We start from the raw sequence: 25,017 nt of genomic DNA on the forward strand, positions 1-25,017 counted from the left end.
AATAACATAACATTTCTGTTGATTTGTAGTTGACAAAACTCCAGTGTTCTCAAGCAGATTTATGAATGAACGGCAAAGTCACAAGAAGGAATGAGACGTTTCCTTCAGGATTTATAGGATCTCCTGCTGAATAAAAGTGCATGTGTTTGTAGCATTCTGACAACATCTGGAAATGCAGTCAAAGCATGCACATCTGTTTTAGTGAGGTGTTGAACAGCCATTGCACAAACGATTCAAATGTGCATTTGCATTCCTTATTAAACCACTAAAACTTTAACTTTTCTTCATTCATTCTTCACTACAATCCGTACTCATGTTAAACTTTGTTTAAATGAATATGCCATTTCACAGTACAGGTGAACTCGAAAAATTAGACTATCGTGCAACAGTTCATGTATTTCAGTAATTCAAATTAAAAGGTGAAACTAATATATTTAGAATATTTAACTATATACATATGCATGATTAACTTTTCAGAGGGCCGACATTTCTGTGTTTAAAATCCTTTTTTTAATTGATTTCATGTAATATTCAAAATTTCTGAGATTTTGAATTTGGGGTTTTCATAAGCTGTAAGCCATAATCATCAAAATTATAACTTTTGCACGATAATCAAATTTTTTGAGTTTCACGTGTATAATCCAAGCTGTTAAGTGTTAATAATCTGTTATGTTAAATTTAAATAATTTAGATAAAAAGTTTAAATGCCTGAATGTAGCCCTATATAGTATGTATTATGCATTTAGCAGACACTTTTATCCAAAGCAACTTGCAGTATGTGAACATATATTGACGTACAGAGTATTCATGAAACAATACCAGGATGACCACCCGGAAACCTCTTTGAAAACAATCATTATGTTTGTAATTCTCTTGGGTGATGTTGTGGCACAGAAACGACATGCTTTAGCTATAAGACCGGATCCGTGAATCTGGTCAAGAATAAGATCAAGATTAGGCCTTTGAATTTGTCTGATTTTAGTTTGTCTGTGCTGAATAGGCTTTGAGGATTTTACTATCAGAGTTACAAAATATTTGACTTTATAGTGTGGATGTAGAGACTCTAGACACTTTGTCTTCTTTGATATCCTATTATAATAAGTCACACATGCTGTTATTTGTATTACATTGCAAGTTCTTTAATGTTTTAGTCAAATATTTCCTGTTTTTACACTGTGTGTGTACGTATGTGGGTGTTTGGTAATGGACTTTATTCCCTAAACCATTACAAACACACTCAGTTTCTGTTGATTTTAGTGCACATTCGAGTAGTTACTCTTTTAGAGGTTACTTCATTTGTTTTGATATAAGTTTTAAAGGTTACGGTAGCATGAGAAAAATAGGGAACTTATATAGCCCTTTTCTACACATGTGAATATGTATATTATTATTACTATTATTATTATTATTCTAATAAACATTATTAAATCTATTATTTGTATTATTAGTATTATTCATTATTGATTTTTAAAGATATATATATATATATATATATATATATATATATATATATATATATATATATATATGTATATATATGAGCTATTTTGTCCAATAGTTTTATTTTATTCTACTTAATTTCCATCTTCTGTTTTCTCTTTCTTGACAGATACTGTCAACTATAGAGATCATAAGTTTGAAAATTCAGATTTTGATTAAATGATTAAATTCAATGATGTTCTATATTGAACACTGGTGTTCTTGACTCTCTTGACTCTTGATGGTTGCAGAATACTTTCACCGTAAAAGATGTTGCCGCAATTAGTTATAACAACTTAAAATTTGTTGAGATAACTTAAATATCCAGTTTAACTAACCTAAAGTTAACTAAACTTAGATTTTTAAGTCAAGTATGAACACTTACTTTTTAAAAGTTGAAACAAGTACATTTACAAACTTTTGTTTTAGATGCGATTAAGCGTCAAATTAATCGATTTGATAGCACTTGTTTAAAAACATTAACTGAACAAAACATCATTGTGTTCTAGTGTATTAGTTATGGTTATTGATTCCTATCATCAGTATCTTCTTCTGAAATATTATTATTATTATTATATTTCTCATCTAGCTCAACACCAATAAATTTGCACGGGAATTGAAGATCGGATTTATATCCGTTTTGCAAAAACACAATTATGTGACTGGGTGTTAACAGCATCGTTTTGATAAATCTGATCAGTAAAAAAAGCATGAAGCTACCAGGTGTAAACAGGCCCTAAGTTATGGTTATTAGGGCTGGGTATAATTAAGATGTTTCCAATTCGATTCGATTTCGATTAGCAAGCTCTCAATTCGATTCGAATTCGATTTTCGATTTTCAATTCGATTTCGGTTCCCGATTCGACCCAATGAATATAGATTTAATACAAATCCTATATTTATAAAAAAGAACAGTAAACATGAGTTTACCAGTGGTTAATTAATAAAAAGAAATGAAGAGCCTTTATATAAAACTTTTTTTTATTTTAGGTACACTTGGGTACATTAAAACAGAAGCCAACTCTATATTTCAAATGCATACAATGAATAGACAGGATTTTCGCATGCCTTGATATTGAACAGGATCAGGTTATTTATGTTTAAGATAAAACAAACATAAAATCTCACAGAATTAGCTGTAACATGGAGGCTGCAAGCCTATGAACAGTGCAAGCTAATACTGGCTTTTGGGTGATAGATAAATAAATATGGAAAAATATCGATTCGTGGCCTTTGAGAATGGATTTTGAATCGACCACATTTTAAAAAACGATTATTCGAAAAAATTGATTTTTGTGCCCAGCCCTAATGGTTATTGATTCCCATCATCAGAATCTTCTTCAGTAATATTATTATTACTATTATATCTCACATCCAGATCAACACCAATGGGTTTGCTGCCCTGGAGAAGCCTACAGGAGAATCCGAGTACCTGGGCAACATGCCGGCCAGTTTTAAGATGATCGCTGCTCTGCAAGGCGACCTGGACACCAGCGACGGCGTAGGAAAGGTTTTCTTCCGCCAGGACTCGAGTCCTGCTCTTCTAAAACGGGCGGCCGATCACATCAACAGAGCCTTTCCTGAGGATGATATGGTGAATCCCATCCACTTGCTGGTGGTCACATGGGTGGATGTGGCATATCATAGGCCTGAGAGCAGAGGAGACGGCCTGGAACACACCGGAAGAGTGAGGTTCAGTTTATTTGTGGGCCGTTACAGTAATTTTATCATGCATTTTTTAATTGTGACCCTGGATCACAAAACCAGTCACATGTCGCACTGGTATGTTTGTGGCAATAGCCAATACAATACATTGTATGGGTCAAAATTATCGATTTTTCTTTTATGCCAAAAATCATTAGGATATTAAGTAAAGATCATGTTCCATGAAGATATTTTGTACTGTAAATATGTAAAATATTTATTTTTGTGAGTCAATGCGGCACAATCGCGACTTTAAAGGCGATTTTCCCAATGTTTTTGATTTTTTTAGTCGATTTTTGTGCACCCTCAGATTCCAGATTTTCAAATAGTCCTATCCGCACAAACCATACATCAATGGAAAGCTTATTTATTCAGCTTTCAGATGATGTATAAATCTCAAATTAAAAAAATTGACCCATGTGACTGGTTTTTTGGTCCAGGGTCACAATTAAGGTATAGTTGGTCGTTCCTACTGTTGGTCGCTACATAACACATATTGCATAGAGTATGTTTTGAGCATAAGAATAATGCATTATATTATGACTATCTATGCATGTATCAAACTCGCTCGCATTGCAAAGATCACATTCCTATTCCTTATTTTACAGTTTAAATGTCAAAAAATTTAAGTTGCTGTAAATGCACTTTAAGCCACAATTAACGTATAATTGCATAAGATTTTAAGGCTTCATATAGTAGATTGTATTTTGAATGTAAATTGCTGAACTCTTTCACTTCTTTTTAATATAAAGAGTTAAAAACAAGTGGAAAAACTCCTGTTACTTTAGTGTAATTAATATACTAAGTGTTTAATTGTGATTAATCGCATCTAACATAAAAGTTTGGACTTTATTCCCTAAACCATCACAAACTTCAACTTCAACTTTCTGATGATTTTAGAGCACATTTGACTGAGTATTTACACTTTTTATATAAAGGTTTCATTAGCATGAAAAAAATATGAAACTAATGTAGCCCTTTTCTACACAAGCTTGTGCATTTTTAAAATTAATCCAATATTAATTATTAAAATACGAATTATTATTTGAATAGCATAATTTATTTATTATTTTATTTTAACAATTTTATACAATAGTTTTATTTTAATATTATGAATGCAATTTTAAATATATATATTTATCCGTTTTTTTATTTTTATTTTTAATCCTTTTGTTGTGTTTTTTATTTTTCTTAATTTTTATATATATATTTATATTTATATGTATGCATCGTTTTTTTTTTTAGTTTTAGTAATTTTAAGCACTTCAACTTAAGCTAAATGAAAATGAGAAAGGTTACAATAAAATCTATTTTTTCATCAAATCATTGACTAATTGAAAGCGAATGACGTCTGCCGCCTTTGTAATTGCAGATTGCTGTATGTGTGAATTACCACAGAGTCATGGATTCTATTGATAGTGTAAAAATGCATTAATAGATCATGTTGTTTAACCTCATAGCGAAATACGTTTCAACTGGTTATTGCTTCTGTGGAGACGATGTCGTACGCGATACTCCTCTTCCCGAGAGACTCGCTGCAGTTCCAGAGCACAGGCCGCAGTTTCACGATGCACGCCGGCTTCAGTAAAGGACAGGAGACACGCTTACTCTTTTCCAAGATACAAGGACCGTACTATCGCATCACAGACGACACCGAGGCATCGGTCAGGAACTTAGCTGAGTAAGTTCGGTTGCTGTTTGTGTTGGTCTCATACGGATAGTTTACCATAAATATTGCCATCATTTCATGCTACAAATCTTTCTTCTGTGAAAATGAAAACCAGACGTTCTGACGAAGCTTCACTGCATTTTTTCCCCGTACAATTAGATTATATTGACCACGTCTCCAGCTCCAAAAATGACCAGGACACACCATAACTACACAGTTATTGAACTGAACTGAATCAACACTGAACTGATTTCAGCTGAATAATCACTAGAGCTGCTTTACATTAAAATTGAATTCTGTTTACATTGTTCATCATCATTATTTTCCTGTTTATCCATGTAAAGTCTTGTATAAAGGGCTTTATAAGTAAAGTTGACTTGACTTAAGCTAATCATAAAAGTAGTGCATGTGACGGATCTGTGTAGAATGAGATTTGAGAGGAATGATGTATATTCCTTACATAAAACGTCTTCATATGACTTGCAGTTTAGAGTTTGAGTCGTATCAACTGCAAGAAAATGAATTTCTTCATCAGATTTTTTTGTCTTGTTTTCCAGTACAAATATGCAAGATGCATTTACTTGAGATGCAAAATGACTTCAGATATTAAGTCTGGTTTTTTTTTTGTGTGAAAAATGTATCAAAATTAAGGGAGTTTATGCTTAAAGTCCCCCTGTAGTCAATAATTGTATCCCTTAAAACTGAATCAAACCAAAATGGCATATTTAAACGTTTATTTCTTAAAATAAAAAACGTCATGCCTTAAAATATCTTAAATGTAACTCGACACCCTTGACTCATTTAGTATACGTGGTTCTATGAATATGCAAATGAGCCCCGCCTCCACTCACTCACCCACTCAGAGATCCTCTCGTTGACGGTCACACGTTGATCTGATTGGTAACAAGGTAGTTTGTGACGTCAGAAACACCAGCGATTTCAAACCGTGTTTTTGAGACTGTCTTTGGTTCACTGCAGTTTTAAGGAGAAAATACTCAGCAATGCTGTCGACTTATGAATTTACACATGCTTTGTGTTAAAGCATATTAAAAACACCACATAGACATATAAACAACAATAAAAGCTTGAAATTTTATTTTATTTTTTTACTACGGGGGACTTTAACACAAGAATAAGTGTCTGTGAGGTATGAAAAATAATCCAAATTCTTGTTTTAAGCTTTTTCAGAAAGCAAGACATTTTCAGAAAGCCATTTTGCTTCTCAAGTAAATGTAGCTTGATTTAAGAATTTTTAGATATTTATAATGGAAAACAAGACTGAATAAAAAAATCTAATTTATTTATTTTTGCAGTGATGCTTTTATTGAGCCTCATGGTAGTTTTTGCACTTTTCGGAGCGTGACAGAAAGAGCTATATGAAGATTTCTCCATTTATATTCCAACAGGAAACAAACATCAGTGTTAATCCTAACACTTTCTTTTCTATTCTATACAATTCTATATTATTTTAAAAAAAACATTTATACATGTACTGCGTTAGAATAAACTGGGAAGGGTTATAGCACTTGCATATTGTTAGTTTGACTGCTTCTATTCTCCTCATTTGGCAAGTCGCTTTGGATAAAAGCATCTGCTAAATGATTAAATGTAAATGTAAATAATGGCTGGATTAAAATTTTTAGGTGATTTAATAATGTTTCGGTGGCTTGTCCACTGTTTAGCAGTGTCAATGTACTTTGAGCACGTTTTCCCATACTGGTGTTGAATGTCTTTTCCAGGCAGACTAACTCCGGGAAGCGCGGCGTGTGGGTGTATGAGATCGGGACGTTCCCTCACTTCACGAACGTCGCCCCTGGAGAAGTGCCAGATATTCCCTCGGATTCCCACACATTCAGGACTGCAGGAACACACAACCAGCAAGTCCAGGTCTATCCCGATATCCAACAGGAGAACCTGGATGGAGTTTACCATCGTCCAGAACACCCTCCTCCCATTCAAGTGCACACGGTTCAGTTCACACCTCAAGATCCCGAGATCGTGGAAATCCAGAATGGGGACAACATCGAGGTGGACGGTCAGCATGGATGGTTTATTTACTAGAATAATGAACAACTTTGTACTTTTCTTGAGCCCAAATGACTAATTCTTTGTGTACAGTATTTACATACAACTCCGGGGAATGTGGCGATCACAGATGCTCCAAATTTGGTGAATGTAGTGGAAGATGCTGCCAGTGTGAGCCTGGATACTACGGCAATGGCATTCAATGCGTATCTGATGGTAATGTGTCTCTCTAATGGACTTTAGTTCAGTTATTATTGCTTTCATTTCTGTTATAGAACGGGTTATGATCACTGACAGCCTGTGCAAATGTAAATATATAAAGTATATTTAAGACAGCAAGATAAATTAGACTAGAGCTTGGACTCTAAAAAATATTTCAATGATTTAATAACACATTCATGTCCACAGCTGTTTTATTTTAGTATCTTAATATTTAGAAATTGTTTTTATTTTTATATTTTCCGGTTTCATTTTAATTTTAGTAATTTTTTATAATTTTGTTGAATGTTTTTTAAAATGGTTTATATCGTTTTTAATATATATATATATATATATATATATATATATATATATATATATATATATCTTTTTTTTATTATTAATTTCAGCTTTAGTTTTAGTTATTTTAATACCTAAAGTTAAACCAAATGAAAATAAGAAATCTTGCTAAATAAACTACCTGAAATACAAGTTTTATATTTTATTTCAGTTAACGATCCTTTTAATATAATAATATATTACAATAATAATAATAATCCTGGTTCACAGTTTTTTGACCATTAATCTGGTTAATGGTCACATGACGTGAGATGGACAAAAAAAAGTTATTAATTTCCATTTAAAGATATTTATTTTTATTTTACATGTTCATATTTTTTCTATAATTTTTTTTATTACCCTTTTTTATAGTATAACTATTACATAACAACACTTACATAATAATAATAATAATAATATGATGATGATGATAAAATAAAGTAGCAAAAAATACAAAGTCAAAAACAAAACACAACAATAAAAACCGTTTGGGAAATCCTGGATTAGAATATACAATGTTTCACATGTAACTAGTTTCTGATATCAAAGTCTGTGTCCTATTTTGGGTTAAAAGATGAATCTGTAATCTACAAAATGATTAAAACTATTAACGATGCCCATTCCATTTGCAGTAATATTAATAGATTTCATGATTGAAATGTATTTGTTAGTTTTATACAGTAAACAGATTCTGGTTCTGTGTTGAGTCCTGAGAAAAGCCTCGGTTTATAATGAGATCTGATCGATCTTCCACAGGGATTCCTCAGAGGATGAATGGTAAAGTGAGCGGCAGGGTGTTCGTGGGAAACTCGCCGGTGCCCGTGGACTTCGCTAGCAACGATCTCCACTCGTATGTGGTGGTTAATGACGGCAGAGCCTATGTGGCCATCAGCGCCATCCCACCGATCGTGGGCTTCTCTCTTCAGCCGCTGTCGTCCGTCGCGGGGGTCATCGGATGGGCTTTTGCACTCCAGCAGCCGGGCTTTAAGAACGGCTTCAGCATCATTGGTGAGAGTTTCATATAGTGAGAAGTCATTTGTGTTAGGGCTGCACGATATTGAAGAAAAATGCGATTTGCGGTAACTCATTAAATAATGAGATATGCGATACGATAAGTGTGTAAAATAAACGTAAAAATATATGTGAAATTATTTTTATTGTTTCACGTTCTTTTTGTGACAAGAAAACATCCCTGCAACTTCTGAAAGTGAACAGCAGTGTTTTACTGACGCGTAAGAAGTGTTAGGTTAACATCTGTGTAAACCACTGGGTTTAGGGGTTCAGCTTATCCTACATTAGGATTATTTAACAACAGAAACTGCATAATCAAATTTAAAAATAAACACTGTTTAGTTTTCACAGTATGAATTAAATATATCCTGATTCTTAAGGCGAGACACTACAGGTGAATAGGGTAACGTTTTTAACTTGCAGATGTCACTATTAAACTTTTCAAGTCAATTACCTACATTAAGATGAGAAAAAAATGTATTACAAGTTTTTTCTGTAATTTAATGTTTAAATATGCAAATTAGGCATTATCTAATTAAATATGCACTAATTTGCATATATTAAAAAAAAAACGAAATCTGAGTATTGGACAAAGCCAGGTTCAAAATAATTTTTTCATTGTGTTCATATATTAGATGGGAAAAAATTACAGAGGGATTTATGGATATCTACTTTCGTTATCCTGTAAATCAGAATATACCGACAATAGCCTTAAAAAAATGATTTTCAGGCTAGGAATAAAAATTATATAAAAATGTTATATAAATCAGGCTAGGAATAATATATTTACAAATCCCTCTGTAAATGTCTTCATAATTTAACTAGGTACAAGACTGGAAAGTTTGGTGTGTATAAAGGTGCCACTGAACTGGAGATTTCATTTTGTCAAGTCATTTTGAGAAAACGGGCTTTAAAGATTTAAATTGTAAAATGAGATTGCGCATTTAAAGTGAAATCCCCCATTTTACTTTCACGACTGGTTGCTGATAAAAAGGAAATGACCACATTTGGATCCGGCAGTATTGTACAGGAGAGAGAGAGCTTTCTAACGGTGTGTGTGATGACAGGGTGCAGATCGCGATCGCGGAGCATGATTTATAACGACAACTTTTGATGAATTTAGGCGAAATCTACAGATGCAAACGGACAAAGTGTAGTAAAATAAAGACCTAAATGTGTATTTCGGACTTTTTTTCACCACAAGTCTGAAAGAAAACATGTTATTGAAGACAAATATCCCAAAATCTCAAAATTGACCCGTGAAAAAAAACCTTTGTTTTTGCCTGCCGTGTCTCGCCTTAAAGCTACAAAAGTTATTCAGCCGAGAGCAGTGAGTGATATTCTCTTTGTCTTTTGTTCATGACTCGTGTGATATGCGATATGCATATCACGATATATACATTTGTGTTGTTTCGATAATTTCGATATATTGTGCAGCCCTAATTGGTGGTGGTTGAGGAGATTTACACTTCTATATGTAAAGCTCATTGAGTACAGAGAAAAGTGCTATATAAATGTAACGAATTATTATTCATATTATAAGTCGTCAATAAAATCCATCTCACTTTAAATAGGAGTGTTATCAAATGAAAAGAAAATGCAAAGGAAATGTTATTTAAATCAGGGGTTTTTCTATGGAAGCTTGTTTCCATCCGAATAAAAAAAAACAGAAAGGTAATTGTGAGTTTTTATCTTGCAGCCCTGACATTTTTTATGAACCACAATTCGGATTTTATAACTCGCAATTGCGAGTTTATATCTCACAATTCTGAGAAAAAAAGTCACTCATAATTCTGACTTTTTTCTTGTGTGAAATGAAAATGATAAAGTCAGAGTCGTAAGATAAAAAGTTGAAAATACCTTTTTTATTTTTTATTCCACGGCAGATACAAGCTTTTACAGTGCTAAGGGGGTACATGGAAAAGTTTAGAAAAAAACATAAAAAATAAATAAATGATAAAAAAACAAAATTAAATAAAGTAAATAATTGAAAATATGATTACGGTAAACAAATAAATAAATAATACATCTAACAGTATGGTACTATAGTGAGTAGAAAAAGTCAGAGCATTATGTAATATGAACTGAATATTTTCTTAATGATATTGTACATACATACATATATATATATACACACACACACACACACACACACACACACACACACACACACACACACACACACACACACACACACACACACACACACACACACACACACACACACACACATATATATATACATAAATTGCTGCCTTATAAATTTTATATTTGGGGTCTATGGTATCTAAAAGATTTAAAACCCCAGATTTACATAAATAATAAGATGCATTTCTTCCATAGAGATTCCTCATTGGTAATCATCTTATTTTCTATTATGAAAAATGCATATGAAAATGTGTTTCTGCCATATCTGCACTAAGTATAAATTACATCTAACGACTATTTTCACTATGCACAATAGCATATTGAGAGGGTGCAGAAAGATCAAGATCAGTTTCAGTTCAAGCCGGAATACAGCAAATATTTCTTACGACACACCGTCCCATTTAAAATTAATTCAGCAAACTCTAGTGTGTAAACGCTCTTTGCTTTGACACATCGGTTTGAGTTGAAATGTTTGATCCAGCCTCACACTCCCATCTCTCAGGCGGAGAGTTCAAGCGTCAGGCCGATGTGACCTTCCAGCCAGGCGGAGAGAGGTTGACCATCTCTCAGGAGTTCAAAGGCATCGATGAGCACGACCACCTGATGGTTGACACCAGACTCGACGGAAAGATTCCTGAGGTTCCTCAGGGAGCCACGGTTCAGATCGACCCCTACACCGAGATCTACCAGTACAGCAGCAACTGTGAGTCAAACACGCATGATTTCCCATCATTCACTGCACAAGAACGATACAATATACAGATAAAACTGTGTATCCTTTGCACTTCAGTTTGCAAAAGTGCTTAAAAGTGCTTTGTTTAGAAGTGAAAAAGAGAAAAAGAAATGCATGCATTTCTATTTGCAGTACCGTTCAAATGTTTGGGTTCAGTTTTATTTTCTTATTTTCAGCAAAGATGCATTAGATTGATCAAACGTGACAAAGACATTTATAATGTTACAAAAGATCCTATTTCAGATAAATGCTGTTCTTTTGAACTTTCTATTCATCAAATAATCCTGAAAAATAAAATGCATCACTGTTTAATGGTTTCAACATTGATAATAATCATAAATGTTTATTGAGCAACAAATAATGATATTATACAGATTTCTGAAGGATCATGTGACACTGAAGACTGGAGTAATGACGCTGAAAATTCAACTTTGATCACAGGAATAAATTACATTTTATAATATTTTCACGTAGAAAACATCTGTTTTACATTGTAATAATATTTCATAATTTTTTACAGTGTTTTTGATCAAATAAATGCAGCTTTAGTGAGCAGAAGATACTCACATTAAAACATTAAAAAAATGTCACCAACCAAAAGTACATTATTCAAGTCCTTTTGTGAAGCCTATTTTGTCTCTTCCTGTCAGTGATCACGTCTTCATCCACACGGGAGTATGTGATCAATCTACAGGACGGTTCGACTCAGAGCAGAAGCTACACCTTCAGAGAAACCATCACGTTTCAGGACTGCCAGCATGATGAACCCGTCAGAAAGACCGCACAGATGCTCAGCGTCGACCAGGTGTTCGTCATGTACAATATGGCCGAACAGCTCTTGCGTTATGCCATGAGTAACAAGATTGGAGACGTCAACGGTGAGGGATGATCTGTGAAAATATTTACCTACAAACAAAAACAGTTGAGATTTTATGCTATTTGGCTTTTAATAAAGTGTTGTTTCTGACTAGTTCAAAGAAAAATACACTTTTAAATGTTTATTTTATTGCATTTTGTCTATTTGCGTCTGTAGATTACAAGTATAATCCATATCTTTAGAGGCTGTGTGTTTGAGTCAGAAATCTCTTTCTCAGCAGCTTCACACACACCAAACTTTACAGTTTTATTCATATCTTTATTCTGAAGGTTTTTACAGTTCATATAACATTTGCCTTTTATGGCTGTTGACAGTATTTTTTTATTTATGAAGTGATGAAAAGAGATATAGAAACCTTTAATATGTCAATGAAATCAAACAAGAATTTTGAAGCTGGCTTTATTCAGTGTTCAGGTTTCAAATGTATGCAATTGAGTGCATATTTCATTTATAATTAAATATGTGATGTCACACGCTGTGGTATTATTGCAAGATGGCGGCACCCTTGCTCCGAAAGCTATAACAAAACATCCCTTTTTCTTTAAAATGGTTACATTAATCGGGTTTGTTATATATTTTTATGTATTTATATATTGTGTAAGCTTGACTGACTGCTTCATTTCCACTTTAAGTTTAAAGGTCCCATTTTGTCAAAACTGAAATTTCCTGTTTTTTTCATGATAACAGAGGTCTAGGGGTTATGAAACTACCATAATACGTTTCAAAACAGTCGATCCACAGACAAATGCACACAGCCTGGATAAAGTAGCTGTGCCTTTTCACGAGCTGTTGTGACTTCCGTAAAAATGTGATGTCAGAACTACTCAGTCCCCGCCCGAACACTACCCACAATCCCTCACTCCTTTAGCCCAACTCCAGACAACATCATCACTGAGCAACAACAACAACACGGACACATGTCGGGAAAACGCTGTTCAGTCGATGGATGTCAGGAAACTACATCATTGCACAGGCAACAACATTAATAAGAGACCAGTGTCTAATGTTTATTTATTCTGAAATGCCACAGCAATTTAGTTCAACCTTAAACTGTTCTGCACACGTGACTGCTTCATCAATCATGTACAGTTCAATGTTTATTTAAAGAAGCTTCTCATCAAAGATGCTTCAGTCCCTACATTGATCGGTCCGACCTCAAATTCCCAACCCGTAAATAAACTTCTAACACATTTTATCCTACATTATGGACTATGGAGCCAGCATAATCTGAAATTATAGTTTGTAAACAGATACAAATTGATACTGACATGTTGTTTTGTACAGTCTATGGTTGCCACAAGCTTTGATAGAATATATATTGGAAACAAGACAAGAAAAAAAGACAAAATACGTTGTTTTCCTAAGTTACAGACACCGGCCCTGTTGCTGTCTGTTGTTTTTATTGAGTGAGATTAAGTTCACTAAGTTGCTGTGTCTTTTATTTTGCTAACAGAAACTAACGTTAAGTGTAACTTACTTGCATGGGTAACGTTATTTCAAAAGTCTGAGTTTGTTTACAGACAGTTTAAATGAGCGTTAACGTTAAATCTGTGTGCAACATTGATGTAATGGTAATTATAATACTCTTACAATAACACCATAGTAAAAAAAAAAAAAAACATTAATTAGCCGACCATTCTGAAACATCGTGAAACATTTCCCTCATCAATGTCCATCATTACTGGTGTTTTATTTACCTTAATTGTGAACATCATCAAGGCACAGCATACATTACCCTAGTTACCTGTGGTTGGCCTGGCCGTGCGTCACTCAGAAAACAAGAGGCCAATCAGAAGAAAGGCTCATGAATATTAATTAGACGAGCCAAAATCGACCTGTTCTTAGCAGCAGAGCTCCTGAGAAAGGAGCTGTGAAAATATATTGAGATTAGGGGGGTAACGATACATGTATTCGTATTGAACCGTTCAGTAAAAGGCTTTTGGTTCGGTACACATTACAAACCGAACGATTCGTTGGACCATTTTTCTGCCGACCAAAATCCGCGCTGGCGCGATCACCACAACGTTGCACGACATAAAATGGCAAACGTAATGAAAGCGGAACGAAACTGCGCTACTCATTATTTTGTGTTTCACGGGCCGTTTATCAGTTTGGACCATCAACATCAGTGCAGCGCGAGCCGATCTTGATCAAGCGACACTGTTATACAGCGCTGAGAGATCCAGTAAACAAAGCATTTGAATTCTCCACTGAAGTAATAACATCGCTGCGAGATCTAGTGAAAGCATTCAAATCTCTCCGTTATTAAAAACCAGGAGAAACATTGTGCCATGAATGAACTAGTTATAGGCTATTAATAACTAGTTATTAAGTCCACAGATCAGCAACATTCATCATGGATTTACTATAGTAACACACACTGTAAGCATGGAAGTTTGGCAGAAATACATCACATCTTTTTCCAGCACTTCAAAACTCAAATATTATTATTAAATAAAGTTATTTTTAATGTGATGACCAAAACATTATTTGTTCATCCTTCAAAGATTACCCTCATTTATAAAACTAAAAGTTTCAAGATGTAGGAAAACTCGCACTTACTTAAAAATATTTTTTCTTTTAGTAAATAGGACATTTCTCTGGCATTTCTTTCTTTTTGCTGTATCGAAAACGTACCGAACCGTGACCACTGTCGTATCAAACCGACCCGTGAATTTTGTGAACCGGCATACCCCTAATCGAGATGGTTTTTGGTACATATACCGCAAATATATATTCTTAAGGACATCAACACATAAATAAAACTCCAGAAAGGTGTACAATATGGGACCTTTAATGTATATTCACAATAGTTGTTTCTTATATAAAATCCACAGGTGGACAGACGGAAGAGAACGCTTGCTTCACCGGGAGACACGGCTGCGATACTAACGCCTTATGCAGACCCGGACAAGGAAACCAGTTCACATGCGAATGTGCCGCGGGCTTTACTGGAGACGGACGCACATGCAATGGTACGGTGCTGTGGGATAATCTGAGATTTTACCACAATTACATCTATCCTCAGTGTAGCGTTTCAATTAAAACCATTTCCTATTTCATTTCCCTCCTAAAACGGCCACTAATCTTCTTCCTTCAGAAGGGAAATCGATTTTCTTCATGAAAGTAGAGCTCAGCTTCCTATGGGGGTCGTTTCCTACGCAATCTTCTAATCAGACGTCAAAATTGTCTCTATGTCTGCATAAATATTCTCCCAGACCTCTAAGGATGTGACCCATCCCTTGATGCTTAGAGGAAATTACACAAAAACGGGACAGATTTTATCTTAAAAAGATGCAATTATGAGAACCGATGGTATCATCGTTAGTGATCCGTGGGAATGTGACTATAAGGAAGTCTATTGTTTGTGATCGCATTAAAGCGGTCGTGGAAACACTCACTAAAGCCCGGTCCGGCAAGTTTAGTCTGCTTTCCTTTTCTCCTTAGACATCGATGAATGCAGGGAAACCCCTCAGATCTGTGGGCCGAACGCCGTCTGCAACAACCAGCCGGGAACGTTTCGCTGCGAGTGTCAGGACGGCTTCCAGTTCGCTAGTGATGGACAGACATGTGTTGGTATGTGAGTCAGGAGATTTTTATGTCGGTTTGTGTTCATAATCATCATTATTTGTTGACAAAATCCCCCTCTATAAAGCTAAATTCAGTCGATTTGCATCATAAAATTTCCAAAACATCTAAAGTAATGGTCCAAACATAATCTAAAGAAAACATGGACTGGTTTCACAGACAGGGCTTAGATTAAGCCAGGATTAGGCCTTAGTTCAATTAGGGCATTTAAATATCTTTTATAAACGTGCCTTAGAAAAAAAAACATTACTGGTGTGAATCTTGAGACAAACAGTGGCACTGATATATTTTAAGTTGCTTTCAGTTAAAAACAGATCAAACATGCATTTTAGTCTGGGACTAGACTTAAGCCTTGTCTGTGAAACTGGGGGTACAAGACTTTATTTTCTTGGGAAAAATTAAACAAATCGCATTTGTTTTTCCAAGACAAGATTGAGTTTCAAATGGAGATTTCTCTAGCGCTTTATATAATGCAAATTGTTTCAAATTTCGCTCCTCTGAAGCTCATAATTTCAGCCTGTAGCTCTTGTAAAACATAGATGTCAATTTTCAATTTACAATTTAAAATACTTTTTTGGCATGATTGTAATGACAAGAAAAAGAAATATACAACATAACAATAACAATAAATTGTGTTAAAATAAGGTGCTAGATAATAAATTAAATATGCTGCTTTATATTTTTGTGTAAAGCGTTTTAACAGTGTAAATCATTTTTTTTGAGGATTCATTTGTTAAATAGACAGCAAACTTGTACACCACTGTTCAAAAGTTACACAAAAATTAATCAGCACAACTTTTTCAACATTGATAATAATTATAAATGTTTCTTGAGTATCAAATCATCATGTTAGAATGATTTCTGAAGGATCATGTGACACTGAAGACTAGAGTAATGATGCTGAAAATTCAGCTTTTGATCACATGAATAAATTACACTTTACAATATATATTTAAATTGAGAATAGCTATTTTAAATGGTAATAATATTGCACTGTTTTTACTACATTTTGGATCAAATAAATGCAGCCTTGGTGAGCAGAAGAGACTTCAAAACCAACGGTAGTGTATTTATTTATAAAATAAAAAGAAAATGGATGTCTCGTTGATTTGAAAATGTATGTGAATACAATAGCAGCTCAGATCCTTTGATGAGAAATGTTTGGGTTAAGATTAAGATCTGTGACTTTTGATTAGACTCTCTTTGATTAGAGATCTCTAAAGAAAATGCTTGTGAGATTACTGGGCTTCTGAAGAAGCAGAATACTTCAGCAAAAGTCTCAGTTTGATCTCTATTTAATCTCACTGCAGTCTAGGAGAATTGACATTGAGATATTTAAGAGATCTCTTGTATGATTTCTGTGGAGATATTCAGACACTCCCGTTTCAAAATGTGCCTGATAAGTGATTGAACTCTCTGAATTAGATTAAAATAAACAGTTTTTATTGAATCCGTTGTCTTGTGTTGTCCTACAGAAGTGCAGCGTCCCGTGGACCCGTGCCGCACCGGCACTCACGACTGTGACGTCCCTGAACGCTCTCGCTGTAGTTACACCGGCGGATCCTCCTACATCTGCTCCTGCTTGCCGGGATTCATGGGAGATGGACGAAGCTGTCAGGGTGAGTTACTACTCCTCTGTTCCAGCTGTCTCTACCTCTCTATACCAGAGACACTTTCATTTATCAGACAAGAAGAATGCACACCATTTAATGCGAAACAGTACTGGTTGACTAATGAGTTTCATATGCATGTTTACAGGTGCATTCATCTGTGCTGTAGTGATCATGTTTAGCGAACTGTAAATTAGCGATAAATTAATGTGTTTCTATTTTTCAGCAGATATTCGGCCATTATTGGCTGATAAACTTGCCTGATTGATCGATCAGTCAGGTTTAGTTGATCCATTGATTTATTCTGCCTAACCATGTCTGGTCAAGGGATAGTGTACATTTGTAATATTTACATTTTTTTGATGTTAATATTTTTATTTAATTTCAATTTAGCAATTTTTGGCTTAAAAATGTATGAAAATTTTGTTATATATTCTGCATATCTGTCTATATATTCGTTCCGTTAATTACCTGCAAATTTTCATTAGTTTTCAGAGAAATGTAAAAAGTTTCTATAAATTAAGTTTAAATATAAGAAATAGAAATATAAGTTTCTAGTGTAATGTTTTATTTTTGCTTCTGATAAGTTCATTTCTAGATATGGTTGAGCACTTTATTTTAATCATAAAGGACATGATGTGAATGCATTTGACCTCGGTGTGATTATTAGCTGAGAGACAGAGCCCTTAACTTCAGTTTCCAATCCAATCACAACTCCTTAATTTATCTGCTTTTTTGCACTTGCTTTACTTTTACATTTAACTCAATCAACATTTAATTTGGTTTATTATTTCAATAAAATGCATTTATTTAATATGTAAATTAATTTTAATTTAATACATTTATTTAAAATTTAATAAATAATATTAATGTATTAAATATATTATTTATGTATTAATTTTTTTTATACTAGGGGGGCGTTGAATGCATGAATCTGTTCTAAGTTGTGCCATTATTTTCAGGGAAACGCACGGCTAAAGTAGTTCCAGCAAGTCTTGACCGCATTACAGCTCCACATCACTTCGCCAAATGATTTCAGTTATTTCAAAGATCCTTACAGATTACAACAACAAAAGAACCAAAACCCACAACAACACTGAGCAAGCATAAATATAGTAAACAATAGGATTAAAAACGACAAGTAGTTTACAGTCACTTTGGATAAAAACGTCTGCAAAATTAATACATTTTTGTCAATGCTGCTCTGATGACTTTATCAGTAAAATAACATAGCAACTTTAAAGCTACATGACATTTCTCACCATCGATGTAATAACGTCGCTGTTCTTGAAGCAGATAAACTTACAGTTTCACTATTATCAGAGACACAGCTGCCAAACATTGTTGAGACGCACAGACTAAGAGAGAGAGAGAGATTAAGCACACACACTTAATATCTCTCTCTCTCTCTCTCTCTCTCTAATAACTTATTAATAACTGCATTAGTATTCTATCATTGGCTCAAGTCTTCGTTACTAGCTCTAAAATGTTGTTTTGGAATCAGCAACGGAGGCTTGGGATGAGATGTGTAAGAAGTTAGTCCTTCACTCAAGAGCATTTTAAGGACAAAAACCTGACAAATGTCTTGAAATAAAACATCCGAACAATGTCTTGAGGTGCGGTAACCATAGTAACCGTAGTATAATCTGCTCCGCTTCACGTCATGGTGACATGGCCACCTCAGCTGTGCGTTATTTTCTAATAATTCAATGGGCCGTTGTCAATTGTTCCTTACTTATTAAACATTTTAACTGTGCTTATCTGTCATGCAAATGAATCTTAATGGTCCTAAAAATGGGCGTTTCTTTCTTTCAGACATAGACGAGTGTCAGGTGAGCCAGTGTCATGAGGATGCCGTTTGTTTCAACACACCTGGATCTTTCAGCTGTCAGTGTAACGCTGGTTTTTATGGCGACGGATTCCGCTGCTCTACAGGTAGATTACAGCTTTAAATGAAGATCAGTTCTGTCTTTTGGTTTTTATCACATGGAGTCTAAGGCCTCGTTTACACTGCAGGTCTTGATGCCCAATTCTGATTTGTTCCCTATATCCGATTTTTGTGACCGTCTGTTTACACGTTCTTTCAATTGTGACCCATATCCGATTGATGTGTTTACACTTGACATTCTGTCTGAAACGTCGCGCATGACAAGAGAGATTTCAGGATTTTTGGGATTATACAACACGATCTCATGAAAGTGCATCTATACCATTTTATTTCTCGTGCCATTTATACGCTAAAAATAGTTTTTGCGTGCATGATACGCACTGTAAACCCCTTGGGTAGGATTAGGGGTGTGTGGAGTGCGTGCGTATTACACGCCATAAAGTGCGTATCATATGCAAGCATAAACTATTTTTGGCGTAAATGGTACGAGAATTAAAATACGTGCTATATTTACGCACTTTCATGAGATCGTGTCGGGCTTTAACGAGTAGCAGTGGCTCTATGGCATAATGACCAAGCCAACCTTTGATATGTTGTGTGTAATCGTGTGTCCACACACACTCCTCTCCTACGACGACACGATGTTTGCAGATGCGCGTCGGGTTTCTCTCGTCATTAAACCCGGAGACTTTGCCTAATGCGTCAGAAAATCTGATTTGCATGTTTACATGACAGTCGCATTGGCACATATCTGATTTATATCTGATTTATTTCCACATATGAACGAGGCCTGAAACCGATCTCGAAATATCCGAATGCATGCGTTTTTTTCCTGTTTACACGGTCATAGAGCACATCCGATCTGTGTCACATATGAGCAAAACAACGGAACTGGGTCACATTTCACTGACAGTGTAAACGAGGCTAGTGTTCTTCGTTCTTTTCATTCACTCTTACAAACCCAAAGTATTTATTACTGGCATATTTAGTGTAAATTCATTAGGTTTTTGCATGTTGTGGTTTATACATCAGGCTAAAAGGAGTAGTTCACTTCAGAAAAATAAAATTTCCTGATAATTTACTCATCCCCACATCATCCAGGATGTTCATGTCTTTCTGTCTTCAGTGGAAAAGAAATTAGAAAAGAGCAAATGTGGTTAAAAAGTATATAAATGTTTATTTTTGTTATAAAATGACGGATGGTTTGTCTAGATAAGACTCTTATTCCTCGGCTGGATCGTGTCGAGTCTTTGAAGCTGCACTGAAACTCACATTTGGACCAATATCACTATAAGTCACTATATGGAGAAAAATCCTGCAGTTCGACTGAAGAAAGAAAGACATGAATATTCAATTATCAGGAAATTTTAATTGTGAAGTGAACTACTCCTTTAAGCATCCAGCCTTGAGCAACACCACAGTATCGCACAGTTTCAAGCGAGAGGGAAGCTAAGAGCTGTTTTTACCCACAGTTCAAACCACAAACCTTATCAGTCGTTCTAATGACAGACGACCCTCAACTCTTTAAATATTACAACATGACCTGACCTCTTGACCTCTGAGTTAGAGGTTAAACCCCGCCGTCATGAATATCAGCTCGACAGCTGCACGTCTGCTGGGAACTGGCCAGTTGCTTTGGTTTCTCAGAGTTTTAAGACCCCATAAAATCAATATCATTGAGTTTTGTGACTAAGTCCATGTTTCAGAGCTGTAAGGTCATCTGTGTACTAGTATAGTCCTAAAAATTGCCAGAATAAACATGCAGAAATATACACTATCGTTTAAAATATTTTTTTTATGTTCTTGAAAGAAGTCTCTTCTGCTCACCAAGACTGCATTTATTTAATCAAAAATACAGTAAAAACTGTTAAATATTATTACAATTTAGACAGCTTTTTTCGAATGTGAATATATTGCAAAATGTAATTTATTCAAAGCTAAACTTTCAGTGTCACATGATCCTTCAGAAGTGTATAGGGTTAAGTGTGTGTGTTTTGTTCAGATCGTGAGAAGACACGATGCGAGCTGCATAGGGAGAGCATTCTGGGCTCTGGGTTTGAGCCTCGTGGTGCTCGTCCTGTGCCCGGTCAGTATGTGCCGACCTGTGATGCCCAGGGCAAATACGAGCCCATGCAGTGTCACCCCAGCATCAGGCAGTGCTGGTGTGTGGATCGTGATGGACAGGAGATCTCTGGCACTCGAATGGGACCCGGACGCTTTCCTGAGTGTGAGTCCTCCACATGCTTTACGCATACGCCCTGTTTACACTAATAAGTGTCCCCCCCCCCCCCCCCCCTTTTTTTTTTAATAGACATGAAAATGCACATTCTGAACTTAAATGGTTGTAATTCAATATGAACAAGTTGTGTTTCAAATTTTAGGCTGATATGTTAAAAAATGAGCTTTCAGTAAGATTTTGTTTGGGCGCAGTACCAAACTTTTCCACTGGGTGACAACCAGACTCCATTACTGCCCATATAAGGGCGCCTCCATTTCCATATGTGTTTTGAGTGATCCGAACCATTATTTCCACAATTTTCATACAATATTTATGAAGTAGACATCCTATTCAGAAGAAGTATTGGAAGTTTGGCAGATTTTGACCTATAAGAAACATAAAAAGAACACGTATGTGCGTTATAGCTCGCTGCCACATCACAAATGGTGAATCTATTATTATTTTTCTTTATATTTAAAACATTTTCAGATTTTTTTTTCTTTTGAACTCTTGGCATGAAAACCAAATGAGGTTTCTACCATTCTTTCATGATTTTTCATGTTCATCGCTATTTCAAAACAAAAGGTCTGAACACACGTTAGGAGTATGAAAATATTCTTGTTGCAAATTGATAAATTACGTCCTCTCTGTAATTTATTTTGAAAATCAGTCTCCAAATATGAAAACTAGACTTTGTCTTTCTTACACTTTGTTAAACTTACACTTTACTTCCAACAAATTTTTTTCTCACAAATATCAATTTCTATTAAAATATTATTAAACTATTATTAAAATATTTTAGAGCTTGACAATAAAAATGATAATTAAATAAATAAAATATAAAAACCATCTCTTCTTAAGATTTTATTTGTTTCCATGGTCTATAAATCACACTTAAAATTCGCTTACACCTTTTTTTTATATTTGTTTATTTTAAAGCTTATTTATCATTTTAAATCATTTTTAGCCATCTTGTGTCCCGCTTGGAAGTGTGTTAAGGCCCCTTAGTTGAGATCCACTAGGAAAATACCTACATAAGCAGCTCTTTAGGTTTAGGAACATAGCTAATGTTTTTATTGCCACATTGACGATTTTCTGTACATATAGGTAGTGAATTCCCATAGTCATTTTATATTCATCTTCGGTTCCTCAGGTCCTGGTGATGATTTTCCCGGCCCGATTAGACCAACACCCAACCCCAACATTAGTCCTTTGCCTCCCGGCAGTCACGTCCTCTTCACCCAGAGCGGGAAGATTGAGTACGTTCCTCTGGAAGGTCATGACCTGAAGAAGAATGAAGCCAAGACTGCCCTGCACCTCCCGGTAAAGCTTTAACCCAGCGTGTCTGTTAGTGTAATGTGGAGGAAGAGAGTTTAAACTAGTGATGAGAGAAACAAAGCTTTTCGAAACTTTGCAAAACGATTCACTGTTTCAAAGCGCTCAAAACGCCAGGTGACGCCTGCTGGTCAGAACGGTGTAAAAACTAGTGATGGCAATTTCAAAACACTGCTTCATGAAGCTTCGAAGCCTTTACGAATCTTTTGTTCCGAATCAATGGTTCAGAGCGTGTATCAAACTGCCAGAGTCACGTGATTTCAGTAAACGAGGCTTTATTACGGCATAACTGTTTCAAAACACTTCGAAATTTCAATGCTTCACCACTGGGGATGATCTCTGTCAACCCATGAATCATGAGTCACTGAGAACCAATGAACAAGTGTCTGTGGGTTTTACCTGATCTCTGATCAGTTTTATACATTTTGTAGACGTTTTAATTAGACATTAGTATAATTAGAATGAGGTAGTTAATAGTCTTATGGCCTGTTTAGCTGAGCCATTCACAGGACAAACAAAACAAACCCTAACAATTGATAAAAGAACACGTTTACACATGATAATCTTATTAGATGATTAGATAATTGCATCTGAAAGTTTTACTTTCAGTAAAAAATTTGCAGTTGATTGTAAAAGGTGTTTTTATGCATGTTTGACCCGGGTTTTTGTTGCATTTACACTGTTCTGACCACTGGGGGTCACCGTGGAGACGGATGTCGGATTGTTTCGAAGCCTCGGCACAATATGGCACATTTGATTCAACTATTTCAGTGTTTCACGAAGCCTCGATCTGCCCACCACTAGTAAAAACATGCATAAAAACAACTTTTGCAAATTGAAAATGTAATCTATCATATTTGCAGAGATTGCTTTGTTTGCTTCATGGAGAGCTTAATCAGGCCAATAAGTTCTCTTTTATTATACAATATAAATCTCTACACATTTATAAAATCAGGTGCTCCGAGACAAGGTTGAGGATCCAAATGCAGTTTATTAGAGTAATCCAGAATCGTAGTCAAACACAGGGAAAGGGTCAAGCACAGGAAGGCAGTCCAAACAAACAAACAAACAAACAAATAAACAGGCAGGGGTCAGAGGCATAAAGGGAATCCAAGAACAAGGCAAAAATCCAAGAACCAACAGACAATGAAACCAGAGAGAATGCTCAGAAATGCAGCGCAACAGCATACAAAACTTTGCAGTGAGTGAATGAGAAAACCAGGCTTATATGGGGTGAGCTGAACAAGATAATGAGACACAGGTGAATGTGATCAGTGATGAGTCCGGGCAGTGAGTTATGGGAAATGTAGTTTGTGAGGGAATAACAGTAGTCTGATGTGGAGTGCCCTCTGGTGGCTCTCAAGGGCACTCCACCTGGTGACCGTTACACATTGGTTCATGGGCTCACTGAGATCATTACAAAACATTTTGAAACAGTTATGACGTATGAAGCCTTGTTTACTGAAATCATGTGACTTTGGCAGTTTGAAACGCACTCCAAATCCCTGGCTCAAAACAAACGGTTCGCAAGGGTTTCAGAGCTTCACAAATCAGTGCCTGTTGCTAAAATCGCTATACCCTATACCTTCATTCACTACTCCCTGCATTAGTCCACTAATATAGTTCACTTGAGGGAGTGAATGAGAACGAGTGAGTGAATTCGGTCACTGAGTGCTTCATTTGCATAGTTTGTTGTGTTGCTGTTTAATAATAATTTGAAACTTTGCAAACTGGCAGCTCCAGTAGTAATGAAAAGATTTATCTTGAACTCTGTCATGGAAACTATTTATATACTTTAATTCACAATTCAATAATCAATTTTAAACCTGTATGATATTACACTGCACCCACATTGGACCAGCGGTTTGGTAAATGAATGGATGGATGATTCGCCATCTTCTGGTCAGACACAAGAATTAATTCATTAAATCTCAAAGTGCATTATGGGTATTCTCTAACCGTTGAGTGTACATCGGTTGTACACACGTTATTGTGGTGCATTGTGGGATTGAATGAGTGCACTTAATAACATCCACCATGTTTTGGACACCACTACATCAAATAGTGCCTTATAAGATTATAGGGGGCGATTTCAGACACAGCCAGGTGGGGCTGTCACTTTTGTGGAAAAATCCTGTTCGATTTTTGAGACATATGTGTTCATTGAATCGGTTGTAAAATCGATTTTTCCATGT

General features: G+C 35.3%; 1 protein-coding gene across 1 annotated transcript in view; it reads left to right on the plus strand.

Moving 5' to 3' along the window:
• nid1a (nidogen 1a) overlaps positions 1–25,017 on the plus strand; it is a 45,276-nt gene that overhangs the window by 1,718 nt on the left and 18,541 nt on the right. The window contains exons 2-14 of the mRNA XM_077217490.1: positions 2,858–3,166; positions 4,644–4,864; positions 6,592–6,887; positions 6,971–7,093; positions 8,171–8,422; positions 11,076–11,276; positions 11,957–12,184; positions 15,021–15,158; positions 15,631–15,759; positions 17,247–17,390; positions 19,197–19,316; positions 21,272–21,496; positions 22,641–22,810. Of these exons, the coding sequence (XP_077073605.1) occupies positions 2,858–3,166; positions 4,644–4,864; positions 6,592–6,887; positions 6,971–7,093; positions 8,171–8,422; positions 11,076–11,276; positions 11,957–12,184; positions 15,021–15,158; positions 15,631–15,759; positions 17,247–17,390; positions 19,197–19,316; positions 21,272–21,496; positions 22,641–22,810 (2,556 nt within the window). The remainder of the gene's footprint in view (positions 1–2,857; positions 3,167–4,643; positions 4,865–6,591; positions 6,888–6,970; positions 7,094–8,170; positions 8,423–11,075; positions 11,277–11,956; positions 12,185–15,020; positions 15,159–15,630; positions 15,760–17,246; positions 17,391–19,196; positions 19,317–21,271; positions 21,497–22,640; positions 22,811–25,017) is intronic.

Source organism: Siphateles boraxobius, unplaced genomic scaffold (assembly GCF_051911475.1).
Source record: "Siphateles boraxobius isolate OS27281-9 unplaced genomic scaffold, OSU_SipBor_1 73, whole genome shotgun sequence".
NCBI classification, from domain to species: domain Eukaryota; kingdom Metazoa; phylum Chordata; class Actinopteri; order Cypriniformes; family Leuciscidae; genus Siphateles; species Siphateles boraxobius.